General features: G+C 37.3%; 1 protein-coding gene across 1 annotated transcript; it reads right to left on the bottom strand.

The window, feature by feature from the left end:
• Positions 1 to 1,964: 1,964 nt before the first annotated feature.
• LOC113275358 (probable inactive receptor kinase RLK902) lies at positions 1,965 to 5,210 on the bottom strand. The gene is made up of 2 exons (XM_026524840.1): positions 3,671 to 5,210; positions 1,965 to 3,006 (listed from the first exon to the last, which is right to left on the bottom strand). Exons 1-2 carry the CDS (start codon positions 4,989 to 4,991, stop codon positions 2,372 to 2,374), a joined length of 1,956 nt encoding a protein of 651 aa, XP_026380625.1. The 5' UTR covers positions 4,992 to 5,210; the 3' UTR covers positions 1,965 to 2,371.
• Between the last annotated feature and the right edge of the window lie 8,561 nt (positions 5,211 to 13,771).

Raw genomic sequence — 13,771 nt, 5'->3', positions numbered from 1 at the left:
ATAGCCAAATGTTGAGTTCGTTTCAATCGCAAAAACAAAAACCGAACATTACTCTGAAAACCTATATAATGAGTTCGGTTAAGTCGCAATTTTTTCTGCTAACCGAACGAAGAGTTGGGCAATGTTTTATAAACGTTGCGAACCTACCGAACTCTATTGTTTAAAGTTCGGTTACAACGTGGTTGAGTCGACTGAACCGAACAAAACTCTAAAAATTCAAGCATAGTTATTCAGTTACATTTGATTTTTCATCAGCTAGCCGAACAAACAAAAACTCCATTAAATCTCTGGTTCGGTTACCTGTGTATTTTGGATTTATTAACCGAACTGCATTTGCTGAAAGTTCGGTTACATGTTCTTCGTATAATATAACCGAACTATGTTGACCTAGTTGAAATTTTTTGTTACAATTTTCATTTTGAAGATATTTTAGGCCATTTATAGTAACATTAACTAAGTTACAAGCATACCTCGGTACCCAAAGGATGTTTTTCTCCATATTCACCCATCTCAAAATAATTTTTTTCTCCATTTTCTTCTTCTTCTACTACTTTATTTAATCACTTAATAATTCTACTTCTTTTAAAAAAAATCATCAATTAATCTAACCTTAATCATTACACAAAAATAATTAAGAGGGTAGTTTTGGTATTAAAACAAATATTTGGATAAGGGGTGTCCTCAGATTACTTCAAATAACTTACTAAAAATAAAATGATGGTCCCCTCCAAAAAAAAAGAGTGGTACCCAAAAAATCGTTATAAAAAAATTCTTAAAGGCCCTAAAATGGGCTTTGGAGCCAGTTGGGCAGCGGGTGCAAGTGCACACCCTTACAATGGGCTGGCTCCGTCTCTGGCGCCACCTATCTATTGGTACAAAGAGATTTCAAAATTCAGCCCGCCTATATAATAGGTACGGAGGGAGTATTATATTGACAATGAAGCGGTGTGTTTTTTTATCCTTCATTTTTCCGAATATCTACATCTACATATAATAATACAAATATATCGCTCCACGGTAATGTAAGTGTCCACATATGGGGGTGCATCAAAAAAAAAATTATTGTGATCAGAATGACTTTGTGCAGTTACTTATCATTTGAAGTTGTCTGGTGAAGCTCTAAACATGCAGAAATACTCCATCGCTTGGGGAAGTTTTATAACCAAGAGTAAATTTTCATGTGGTGGTTTGAAGCCAAGAATTCCCAAGGCATTTCTATTTATAATTTATTTTTTTTATTTTTTTGAAGCATTTTTCTGTTTATGATGTAAAAACATTACAACTAACACTCTTACTTAAACGTTTTTCAATTTAAACAACTTGAAGAACAAAACTGATTTACATTTTTCAACTACCTATTCTGCCAACTCTCTGTCTCTATCTGAAGTAAGTAAATTATCTCATTTTTTCTAGATATATGTTAGTTGTATAATTATTAGTTACCTAATGTTTATAGTATAATACTTTGTTCATAATTTTCCTAATCAAAATATTTACAGCAAAATCTAGGGATAAGAGAAGCAGAAGTAGAAGTACATTTGTAGTAAAATGCAGGTTGTATGTGATAAAACAAATTGACTGTTGTCTGTCACTATTAACTTCATTGTAAAGCATACGATTTAAAATTATATTTAGTGAACAAAGATAAAGTTGTTCCATAATCTTTTCCTAATCTATGGATTTGATGTATGTTTTAAGTTATATACAGTAGACAGTTTTCCAACAATTGATCAAAATCTTCCTTTATGGAATTGTTGTTAAGCAAGAAATACAGGTAATATCAACCAACTTTCTTCCAAGTTGAACTAATAAATTCATAATCCAAATCTACTCTCCTAGATAAGAGGCATTATCTCCCTGTCAAAGAAAAAGTATTACACAGTAACCATGAATTCAGATCTGTTTTTCATTGGAAACACATCACATTGAAGAGAATTAATACACATAACATGTTCAAAAAAATATATATAATCTTAAAGGTGCTTTGAAAAAAGAGGAAGTAATTACAACCACCATACATCCAATCTATTCATACAACCATCAACCAACAATGTTATTCAACCCTCAAAAGCAACAATTAAATCCTCCCAGGTTCTCAACCATATGCCTATTATCATTAAAACTAAAAAAAATGGAAGGAGGAAAAAAAAAAGAAAAAGAAAAAAAAAGAAAAGGCTGCTGCTATTGAAAAGAAAAGAAAACATACACAGTTGATTCATAATAAAGAACCACCACCTCTTTCCCCCTTCCTTACAAACCCCTCCTCCTTGAGAAAACAAACAATCAAACATCATCAGAGTAAGTAAACATGATAAAAATGGACATAATGAATGAACATGACTTTTTTGTTTTTAATCTTTATCCCAATTTGTTAACCAACTGAACTGGTTTGTTGAGAAGATCCATCCTCTCCTTCGACAAGGTCAGACGAAGGATCTTGCTCTCTTGTGGGTCGAAGTTCTTCAATTCGCTTTGTGACCTCGGCCATCGTTGGTCGCTTGTCTGGGTATTGGGCTGCACAATCTATTGCGAGTTGTAGGAGTTGAACCATCTCTTCCTCGACATTCTGGTATCTTAGTAGTTCAAGGTCAAATACTTCTGCAGTCCACTCCTCACGAACCACAGATTGAACCCATCTTGGAAGGTCGACACCTTCCTCGTTCAATAAGGCATGGGTTGGTGCTTTACCCGTTAATAGTTCTAAAAGAAGAACACCGAAGCTGTAAACGTCGGCTTTCTGGGAGACTCTACGAGGATCTGTCACCTCTGGTGCACGGTATCCAGCGACACGGTTAGGAGTAGCATTGGGGCCAACAAGTTGTGCAAGGCCAAAGTCAGATACACGAGCTTCGTATGTCTTGGTGAGAAGGATGTTGGATGATTTAATGTTGCCATGGGAGATGTGAGAGCCCTGAGAGTGAAGGAATGAGATACCACGAGCAGCTCCAAGAGCAATTCCAGATCGAGTTTCCCAATTCAAAGGAGTTCTTCCTGATCCTCTGTTACCTATAGGAATAGATGCATAAAAAATGAAAAGAGGTTAAGATAATGATCTAATGATCCATAAATGAACAATGGTGTTGTTTTTTTCGTAGTGTTTAGGAGCGTTGAAATGTAGATTACAGGGTAAGATGAACACATTAAGTGTATTCAGGATGCCAAGAACCTAAGCACATGACATTTCTAACTTCTTACTTCGTTATAGTGAATACAAGTGAGGAATGCAAAAAAACTTAAGCTAAATCAAAATGCACAAAAACAGACACTGCAAAGCCAGAAAACAACAAACACAAACAACTTGCAAACAGCATATAAAATAACCTCTAAAATGAACGCCAACGAAGTGCCCACGAATTTAATGACTAAAACCTCCGGAATTAGTCTAGATTGAACTGAAACAAATTCAGAGACTAATAAGTAATAACACAACAAATTGCAGTAGTTTGCATCTATAAGTAATGTAAGAAGATAAACTAAGACCCACAAGACCAATGATGCACCCACAACAGACGTATAATTCAGTGTTTTCTTAACCAGATTTTCACCAATAAAGAAGATAAAATCAAACCCTACAACAACACAGAAACATACCCACAAAACAATACTAAATTATCACAGCAAATCAAAACAAAAAGACTAAAAATTGCTAGGATAATGTAAGAGTACTCACCATGCAAAAGCGCAGACAAGCTTCCCATAGACATGTAATCATACACAAGAAGTTTCTCATCACCACTGTAATAGTAAGCTCTTAATGGAACCAAACTCTCATTCTGCATAGATCCAACAGTTTCAATCTTCTCTCTGAATTCCTTCTCACTAATAGTCACATCTTTCAATCTCTTCACAGCTACAATAGTTCCAACTTCTAACACAGCTTTATAAGCTGTTCCAAAAGTTCCTTTCCCTAAAACTTCAGCTGATGCTCTTAACAAATCTTCAAGATCAAAACTCCTTGGTGCATTTCCAAAGAATATCAATTTCTTCATTCCTAGACCACTATTCACATCTTTACTTGCAACTGCAGAAGCAGCCAATGTTCCTGCACCAACAGCAGCAGCAGCATTTCCTCCACCATGATTTCCATTACCATTTTCCTCACCAATTCCCTTATCACCTCCCATTTCAACCTCATTTGGATTTTTCGCAGTAGAAACATCTACAGCTCTAGTCTTTCCACTACTCTTCTTTCTACACAAAAAGAATAGAATCAATAGAATCAAAAGAAATCCAACAATCGACCCGATAACAATTCCAGCAATCGCACCGGCAGACAACTTCTTCTTCTTTGGCTGGCCGTCTTCTGGTTCACCGGGGCAATGACCCATCGGACCACCACAAAGAGAATTCCCTGAGAAAGAACTAGCCTTCATTGTTCTCAACTTCTTAGGAATTGATCCATTCAAATGATTATTCGAAACATTAAACTGAACAAGATCAGGAAGATTCAGCTCAGGAATTGAACCAGTCAGTTCATTCCCGTCCAAATACAAAGTCCCCAACCTAGTCAGATTATTAAACGACGGTGAGATCTCACCGGAAAAGTTGTTCCCGGCAAGATTTAACCTCACTAAATTTGGCAGCTTGAACAAAAAATCAGGAATCTCACCGGAAATCCTGTTCCCTTGCAAATACAAGTTTCTCAAATCAGTACACATAGCAAGATCTGACGGAAGTGGACCGGATAAAGCATTCAGACGCAACGAAAGAGTACGCAAGTGTGTAAGATTTCCGAAAACACCCATCGGGATTTTCCCGATAAGTCCAGTTCCGGGAAGTCGAAGTACCGCAACTCTATTGTTCTCGCACACAATACCTTCCCAATTACATGGTGCTGAGGACTGAGTTGATGTCCAGTTGAGTTTCCATCCGACTACTGATGATCTTAGAGTAAGTAGAGCATTTTTATCACCAGTAAGATCTGGTTTTCCGAGATGAAAAATGCCGAAGATAAGTATGAAGAAGAATGTTAATCGAGAATGAACCCCCATTTTTGAAGAACAGCGGTTTTCCGGAAAACCACTATTCGGAACTCATTGTGTTTGTGGATTCTCTTTCTCTCTATCCGTTTTTTGGTTCCGGAAAGACAAAATGATAACAGTAGAGAGAGGATGGAGAAGCAGAGAAGACCAAATAGAGAGAAGAGGGAGAAATGGAGGAGATGGAAAGAGTCTTGTTTGTGTTTGTTTGTTGTATAGATGGATAGAGAAACCCTAGAGTTTATGAGTTTAGTTAGTAAAAAAGGTAGTCTTCACACTCATTGTCTATCTGGCTTTGTTTTTTTTCCTTTTTCAGCTTTTTTATTTCTTATTAAATTTATACACAATATTTTGGGGATTTTATTTATTTGGTTGATTAATTACATGAAATTCATTTGATTATAATCCCTAATTTATTGTTGACTATAATCCCTGAAAAAAAAATTATTATTTTCTTGGACAGGAAGGGATCACCTGAATTTAGCTCTAATTTTAGACTTACTTTTGGTTTGTTTTGGGGAATTTTCTCAAAATCACATTGGAAATTTATTATGCTTCCTCGTTGAAGATTTTTCGAAAATCATATTGGTAATTTCATTGGTAAAATTGTTGTATATTGAGTTCAAATAGCATACAATCCCATCCACCCCTTTCAAAACAAAAAGTGAAATAAAAAAATTCCTTCTCAATATTTTGCTTGAGTGTCTTCTTACTCTAATCAGTTCTATTAGAGGGACCTGAGCTTAACACATCTTTGTTTCCTGCATTTTCTTAGGTTTTAGCTTTGCTTCGACATTTTTGCTTTAGGTTTTGAATCTGAATTTGATTGTCTTAGATTCAATCATAACTAGTTTCCAAATTTAGTGTTATTCATTTCTATTATTTTTATTTCTTTCTCTGATTTTTAATTTTAAGGATTGCTTTTCCTTTGCCTAGTATTTTGAATTCATGAATAATTTTAAGGATATTAAAAAAAAAGATCCTCTATCAGCCCTGGGTTTTTGTAGTTTGGGCTTTGTTAGTCTGATTTCACTTTCAGTTGAAAAAGACCATACTCGGGTGGAAGATAATGTTTTTCTACGAAGAGAAATCAATTACAATAACAACAATAACAAATCAATTATAGCTAAGGAAACAAAGGCAACAACAACAAGATCGAAATCATCAACTACAACAATTGTTTCAAAGACTCCAACGCCGACTCAGGATGATTTATTAAAGACTAATTCAAAACATAATTGTTACTCTAGATATTGTTACTTAAAACTCGGTTACTTTAATTCAGTTGTAAGATATTGTTACTATGAAAACCGTAGTTCCATTTTCTTGAAATCATAGGGTTGGATCTGATCCAGTCAATCAAATTAGTTTTATTTCAAAACTAGCTAGGCACTTTGATATGATTTAGTCCTTTTGAAATAGTGAAATGATATTTAAGACTATATAATTTGGATAATTAATCATGAAATGGTGGAGCTTTTATGGATTCGTTGATTGTGTAATGAAAAGTAAAAATCTTGTAATTTTTTTATTTTCAATATCGGCTATATTAATGAATTGCCTTGAGGTCCTTCCTCTTTTATATATGAAAAAAAGATACATTTAGTATAAATTTAGACTTCGAAAAATCTAAGAAGTAACTTGACAAATGGGGGTAACTGGCCTCACCTGCCTAAGAGCAAGTCTTATGGTGGAGTCCATCCATCTTCCACGCCACCTCAGCACTTGGAACTGTGGATGGAAGCGCAAGTGTAATGGTGGAATAGTAGAAACGTTATTCTTAATGGAGCTAAAAAAACGTAATTAAGAATGGAGCTAACAAAACGCAATTAAGAATGAAGCTTTTTTTCAGCCGTTAGATTTCAACAACTCATTTTAAATCTACGGATAAAAAAAACGCAATTCTTAATTGCGTTTTTTTAGCTCCATTCTTAATTGCGTTTAACGCTATTCTTATTAGCGTTCAGATGGATTCCACAAACCCTTCCACGAAACCGTGGAACCTTACTTGGATTTTCCTTGGAAGCCACTAGACTTGACATTCCATGATTTTTCCATACTTGGAATAGTTTGGATTCCACCATAAGACTTGCTCTAAATGTATGCTATTCTTTGTCTCTCGGAGAAAATAAATTTGAGTTCATCATCGTCCAGAAACACATATTATAAAATGGTATGTATTCTATATAGGTGTCCACACTTCACAATGAATATGTTAAAAATGTGATTGTACCTTATATGGGAATACGATATATGTACCATTTGGATTACGTATTTTCCAAATATGTATGAGAAAAATTTAAAATCTCCTGATACTTTCAAACTATATCCGGTTGAAAACATATTTTAAGATGGAATACGAGATATGAAACTGTGCAGTAGTCACACTAGACTTCGTAAGTAGAGATTGAAATTCATCCTAAAGTTTGGTGATGTTCGAAACACCCTCTAACTCTAGGAAAAGTTTTAAGCATCACTGAACTATATTTCCAGGCAGTGATTGAACTCATTTTATATATAGTTAGGCTATGTTTGAAGACCTGTTAACTCTAGAAGAAGTTTTGAACACTGACTATATTCATCAATTTAAGTTTTAAACTCCGTCTCTTATACTTGTGTTGTCTTTTTTCATTCACTTACTAAAACAGTATGTTATATTTAGATTATACATTTTGGCATATACCAACATTTTGGAGGCTCTAAATATAACAATCAGGCAGAAAACTAGTTTGATGAGGGTTATTTAGAAAATCATTACTTATAATTTTAAAACAGTACCGGTCGTATATATGAAAAGATTTGATATAAAAAATTTATCTCAGAGTAGAATTATAGATGCTAATGATTTTAATAGCGGACTTAACATTGAGGATTTTTACACCAACCAAACAAAAAGAAAGATATGTACATAGAAATCTTTTGCAGATGTAACTCTAAATTAACTGTGAAAACTACATGCTTAATTCACTCTCAATTATCGAAATAACTCAAAAGATAAATCTTATTATTTTTTATGTATTAAATTATTTTTTCCATATATTATAAAGACATTTGCAACATTATATTTAGGAAGTAAAAGTCATGTATTTTCTCAGAAATTCTTTTATCAATGTAAATATTGAAATGTAGTAGTATCTCAACCTTGGAATTAGCTCACCAAAAAGTCTTGACAAGCCAATTACCAACATCCCAAAACTGACTTCTCCATTTTGCAAAAAAAAGTAGTCGGACCGACCATTGCTAGCCGACATTCAGTTCTTGCAACTACTTTTTCCCCAAAATAGGACTTAGTCTTCTCGCACTGTCTGTATTAATGTGTGTGTAGAATAATGCATCAGTCTCAGCAGTGTTCATGGATGGGGTTTGGGACCAGTTTCGATGATAGCTGTTCCTCCTCTTATTTGGGGCATTTTCTTTGCACAAGCATCACAGATCACGGTTGTTATGCTTGCAGAGAGTTTTATCCATTTTTGGGTGTTTCCGTCCTTTCAAACCATTAAAAAACATGTACGAATCCGCAACCAACATCGGAAAAAAGAAAAAAATAATTCACGAATCTTCCTGCGGTGCCAAATCGATGCGATCATAGTTAAAGAGTATCAAAATTTTATTTATATCATCCAGTTGACAATCATTAATTAAAATCATCATTAACTAATTTCCATCATTGTCTGTGGTCAATTGACTTTGACTTATTCAAGGGGGTGACCATTGTATTATATTCTTCTAAGAATTATCTGGCAACAAAGCTGGCCTTTGATTTTTATTTTTATTTTTTAATTAATGCCAGAGATTTCTTTATTAAAAAAATAAAATCTATAATATTATTTTGTGTAGTTAAGGATTTTCTGACGATGCCAACACGTTCTCAAAGGAGACCAAACAAGTGTATACAAATACAGGCAATTTATGACCATAAAGCAAAAAAAAAAAAAAATATTGAAAAGATCGTATATGAATAATTAAATTTTTGATTGATTATTTACTTAATTAATTTCTTCATTTTTTTTCCTAGTGTTCTTAGTTGGCTGGTCCTACGTTATTATCTACCACCTGCTTCTCCCAATATCTTTAAGGCTGTACCATCCTTCTTTATTGAATGCACCATCTCTACGGTCAGGATCAACTTGGCCTTTGATATTGATCTCACTGCTGTCATTATATCACACTACGAATTACCGTGGTATAAAGTCCCACGGGGAATGGAATTTACTACGTACAGCAGCCTGAAGGAGGAAGCTCGTGATGGTCTGTGATTAATGGAAAGTTTAATTCCACGGACGTTTTCTTTCCTTTTCCGTACTTCACGAAGAACCTAAATGCCGGTAATAAAAGGAAAGATCTGAATCAATTCCTGGTAATTAATGAGAAAATCTAATGGGATGTATATGTGTTGCAACACATTTATAGGTGGTTTTCAATGCTTGCAACATTTATATGTGATGTGCTTTTAGTTCTCCGTGTGATAAACATTCAAGAGGCTGGCTGCTAGTTTCATCCAACTTGTATATGAGAACGAGTGTTATCCGTCCAATTCTCTGCATTTCGGACATTGATATGAAATCCCAAATGGACGGTCATACAGGTTGGTAGTTGGAATTTGGAACGCTACTGTTTGCTGGCTAATTGATGAGAGGATGGAAAAAGAAGTTTATAATCTCTTGCTGGCATGTTTTGACCATGTTTATATGACACATTCACCTTATCAAAAGTTTAGCTTTAGGGAAAGAGACCAACTGGATTTGTTGTAGAATCACTTTTCCTAAATACAATTTGATGGAATGGAAGATAATTTCGAAAGTGCAAAGTAGCCATTATCACTTTTTCTAAAAACTACGTATCCAATTCTATTGTTTCTCTTTTTCTTTTCTTTTTTTCTTTTTACAAACAAAAGTGCTTATGGCCCTGCTATTTTTGAAGATTATCTTGAAAAGATTAGGCGGGAACATGTTCGAATAATTACACCCATTGCATAGATGAAGTGCTAGAGTCCATGATGTCACGCTGTCATCGTATTATTTGCCTCACCCTCTAATGCAGTATGTGATGCAAGTAAAGGTTTGCCGTGCATTAAGATAAACTCAAAAAGATCAGCAACACAATGAACACACATGAAGAGGGGAAACTCCTAATTTTGGTTTATTGTCATGTACCCACGAGCGCCCCAGAATCATGTCATAATTTGGGCATTATTTGACAATGTGGAATTTGCCATGTGTTAGAGCATCTCCCACCTTAATTTCGAGGCTAATGTAGTCGTACTCGTTTATTGCTTCTCCTTCCGGGTTTTTGACCACAATTGGGGAGTGGGTAGCCTCCTGTTTTAAAATTCCTGCAGCTCTCAAAGTCTTGACGGTTATAATGTTGAAGTCAGAGGCCGCGTCAATCAGTGTGTTATCGAACTCGGCATTCTTCAGGTAAGTCGTGGTCAGCAGTCCCCGGTTGCACTTTCCAATAACGCTTGCTGAGAGAGGTTGGGATTTCAGGGTAGCTTCTTCAACAGCAAAGAGTCGCTTGCTCGACGCAACACGATTAAGGGATGTAAATATGTCTTGACGCTGCGCCTTGGAGAAATATAGGATTTCACACACACGCTGCATCATGGACTGCACGATTCTGTGAACAGAGTCCCCAGAGAGCATGCAGCTCCTGATTGGAAGAGGATCTCTGTGAACTCCCTCATTTCCCAATTGAAGTTCTCCCGCCTCCACCTTTTCCTTGAAAATGCGTTTTAATCTAATGCATTCATTGGTCGGGTGATGGACGAACCTGTGGTAGCGGAAATACTTTGGATTTGCTATTTCCTCTTCAGTTGGCGGGAGTCTGATAGGAGGAATCTTGATAGCATCATCTTGGATCCATGCCTCCAAGAGTTCAATTACTTCCTCGATTGGGAATGGGAAATCTAGGGCAACTTCTCCAGCTTCTTGGTGTTGCGCAGGAGCTTTAGCCGCAACCTTCCGAGGTGGAGCCGCCTGATGTGCTGGTGTTGCACGCTTGGATTGTTGTTCTGCCGCTGGAGCTTTCCTTTTTCCTCCTTCACTCACCACGCTTACAGAGGGATCAGTGTTATATTGCTTGTTGATGAGGCATTTGTTTCCTCGAGTTTCGTGCGCGTCTTCACATATGGCTGACTTGGTTCTTTCTAACAATGTTGATGCTGTTGTGGCCGACCGCTTAGCAGCTTCATGGAGTTCAGAGAATGTCTGGAACCGTAGATTCTCTAGTATGGCGCGATAAATGGGAACCATGCCATTGATGCAAGACTCCACCAATTGTTTTTAAGTCACGTTTGGGTCGTGACAATCTAGTGCTTGAATTTTGAATCTCTTTGACATAATCATTTGGATGTTCATTGTTTCGTTGAAACATCCTTCCTAAATCTGAGAAGGTGATTTGCTCAGACACAAAGAAGTACTTCTTGTAGAAAGCCGTAACCATGTCACACCAGTTGGATATGTTGTTCGGTGCGATGTTTTTGTACCAGGTGTATGCTCTTCCAGTAATTGTTTCGAAAATTCCTTCAAACGAAGGACATGATTGTACTCGTGTTCTCCCAAGGATTCCAAAAATCGAGAGACATGTTCACGCGCATTACCAGTGCCGTCATAAAGGGAGAATTGAGGAGAAGAATACCCCCTCGGAAGAGGAACTCTTTGCACTTCAGGAGGATATGGGGGTTGATGCTGATGCATGTCCATCGAGTTTCCTTTGTCTCGGTTTCGAAGAATTCGTTCCAAATATTCACGCGCGATGAAATTGGATGGTTGGTTCTCTCCAATGGATGTTCAGGAGAAAAACGGGTCTCTTCATCTACAAATGCGCGTCCTGCTAAGGTACTGGCGCCTGGGGTATTGAAGGTGCTCCTCATTGGCTCTGGTTGGCGTGATTCATGTGGTAGCCGCTCTGTTAGTGTCTTGAGGAAAGTAAGTACCTCTTTCTGAGTTGAATCCATGTCCGTCTGAGCCTTAGAAAGAACTTTCTGTCTTTCCATCAAATCAGCAATAGTAATAGGGGGTCGGCCTCCTATGGTTCCTCAGGTATCTCGTCCCGATGGTGGAGTGGCAGCAGCTCTGATGATAACTGGGGGTGTCACACTTGAAGAAATATTGGGGGTGGCAACAGCGGTTCTGACTCTGGTGATCGGAGGTGTAACGTCTGAGAGAACGTTTCATGCGCCGCTGGCGTTGATCATGATGACAGGTGGTACATTGATGTCACTGGAAGGAACGTTGATACCAAGGCCGTTTTCAGCGCCAGTGGCCTCAGGGTTTGTTGCTGACCTGGACCTAAGCTACCATCCTGAGATTGGGATTGGAAAAAAAAAATTAAAATCGGAATTTGATATTGCAACCGAGAGATTAATCTCCCACTGTGGTTACCAATTATTAATGGGTAAAAACTGTTTCTGCTGGTTTTGGTAAATTTGGGTGTGTGGATGAGAAACAAATCTAAACCTAAAATAAATGCACTACGCGGGAGTACTTTAGATTCGAGAGATCAATCTGTACAATCCTGGCCTAAACCAAGAAATGGCCGTTCCAGTCTTGCTTCGGTCACAAAGTGAAGGAGAAGGGTTGGTCTTAGGGAGGGAAGCGAAGAAGGTGTTGGGACCAGAATGTTTAATTCTGAAGGTGTGGCTATTTTATGACTTGTATCAGAATTTGGAACTGGCTTCCGGAATTTAAGCTATCAGTTCTTTGGTATTTTTCTGGATACTGTGTTGATGTTCTAACCAAAAACTTGTTGTTTTTGTTGAATAAGTAAAACCTATTTATACAAGTCATATTGAACGCACCCTGATCTCGTAGAAAGTGGGAGTGATTGAATGATGGAGAAGTGGGATCATGTGCAAATGCCAGAGACCACGTTCCCACTATGAAGGAAACTGGTTATTTTACATCCACTACTTCTTGCCGCTACTAACTGCCCTGCTTTCTAACACTTTCTTATAATGGGCGTGTTGCACGCCGCACGCTGTAAACCGCTAGACCAATACCAAGATGAACATCTACCAGTTTGTGACATATTTGATGTCTCGAGCATTTTTGTAGAAAATGTGTAGCAGATTGTTGAACGAGTCTTGAATGCAAGACTTAACTATTCTGATTAATTGTATGCCAACTAAGTAGAAGATAGCCATGCGTGGAAAGTCAAAGTCAAGAGACTTTCCGCAGGAAAAATAACATCTGATGCTATTAGGCTTGTCTTGGATGGTCGCCTAAAACTTGCCACATGCCTTTCAATTCTGTGGCGGATTTGGACGACTGAGATTGTGGCTTGTGAGAAAGGGTGGCCGTTGATTATGGCCACATTTCATTGGCATCTGATAATATCAAAGTGGCGTCATATGTCGATGGTATGATGGCATATTTAACGCATGCCAGTGGCATAGTGGCGCCTGGCGTACCCGTGGCATAGTGGCGTCTGGCGTAGCCGTGGCATCTATTTTGGCATATTGATGTTAGACCCAAATATGGCTCCGGAAACATTGGCCCATGTTGCTATATCAAACTTAAGGCCTTAGGAGAATTACTTGACTTGGTTGGTGTGGTAACTTTAGCTAAATTAGGATTTGGCATATCAAGATCCTAATTAGCACGTGTGGCATGGCCGCCACACGGTGGCGTTTTTATGTAATCGGTGCCATGGCCTCATTAAAGGAATTATGGCGGGCTATAATATGGGAATAACCACATGAGCAAGGATGGCCACGAGTGATTATAGTATGACACCGTTTTTAGGGTTTGTCGGGTCCCACATGGCTCGTGGCATGTTGTGGGGCCAAAGTG

Source organism: Papaver somniferum, chromosome 4, assembly GCF_003573695.1.
Source record: "Papaver somniferum cultivar HN1 chromosome 4, ASM357369v1, whole genome shotgun sequence".
Classification (NCBI taxonomy): domain Eukaryota; kingdom Viridiplantae; phylum Streptophyta; class Magnoliopsida; order Ranunculales; family Papaveraceae; genus Papaver; species Papaver somniferum.
The sequence above is the reverse complement of the archived record's forward strand: the minus strand, read 5'-3'. Positions and strand labels throughout refer to the sequence as shown.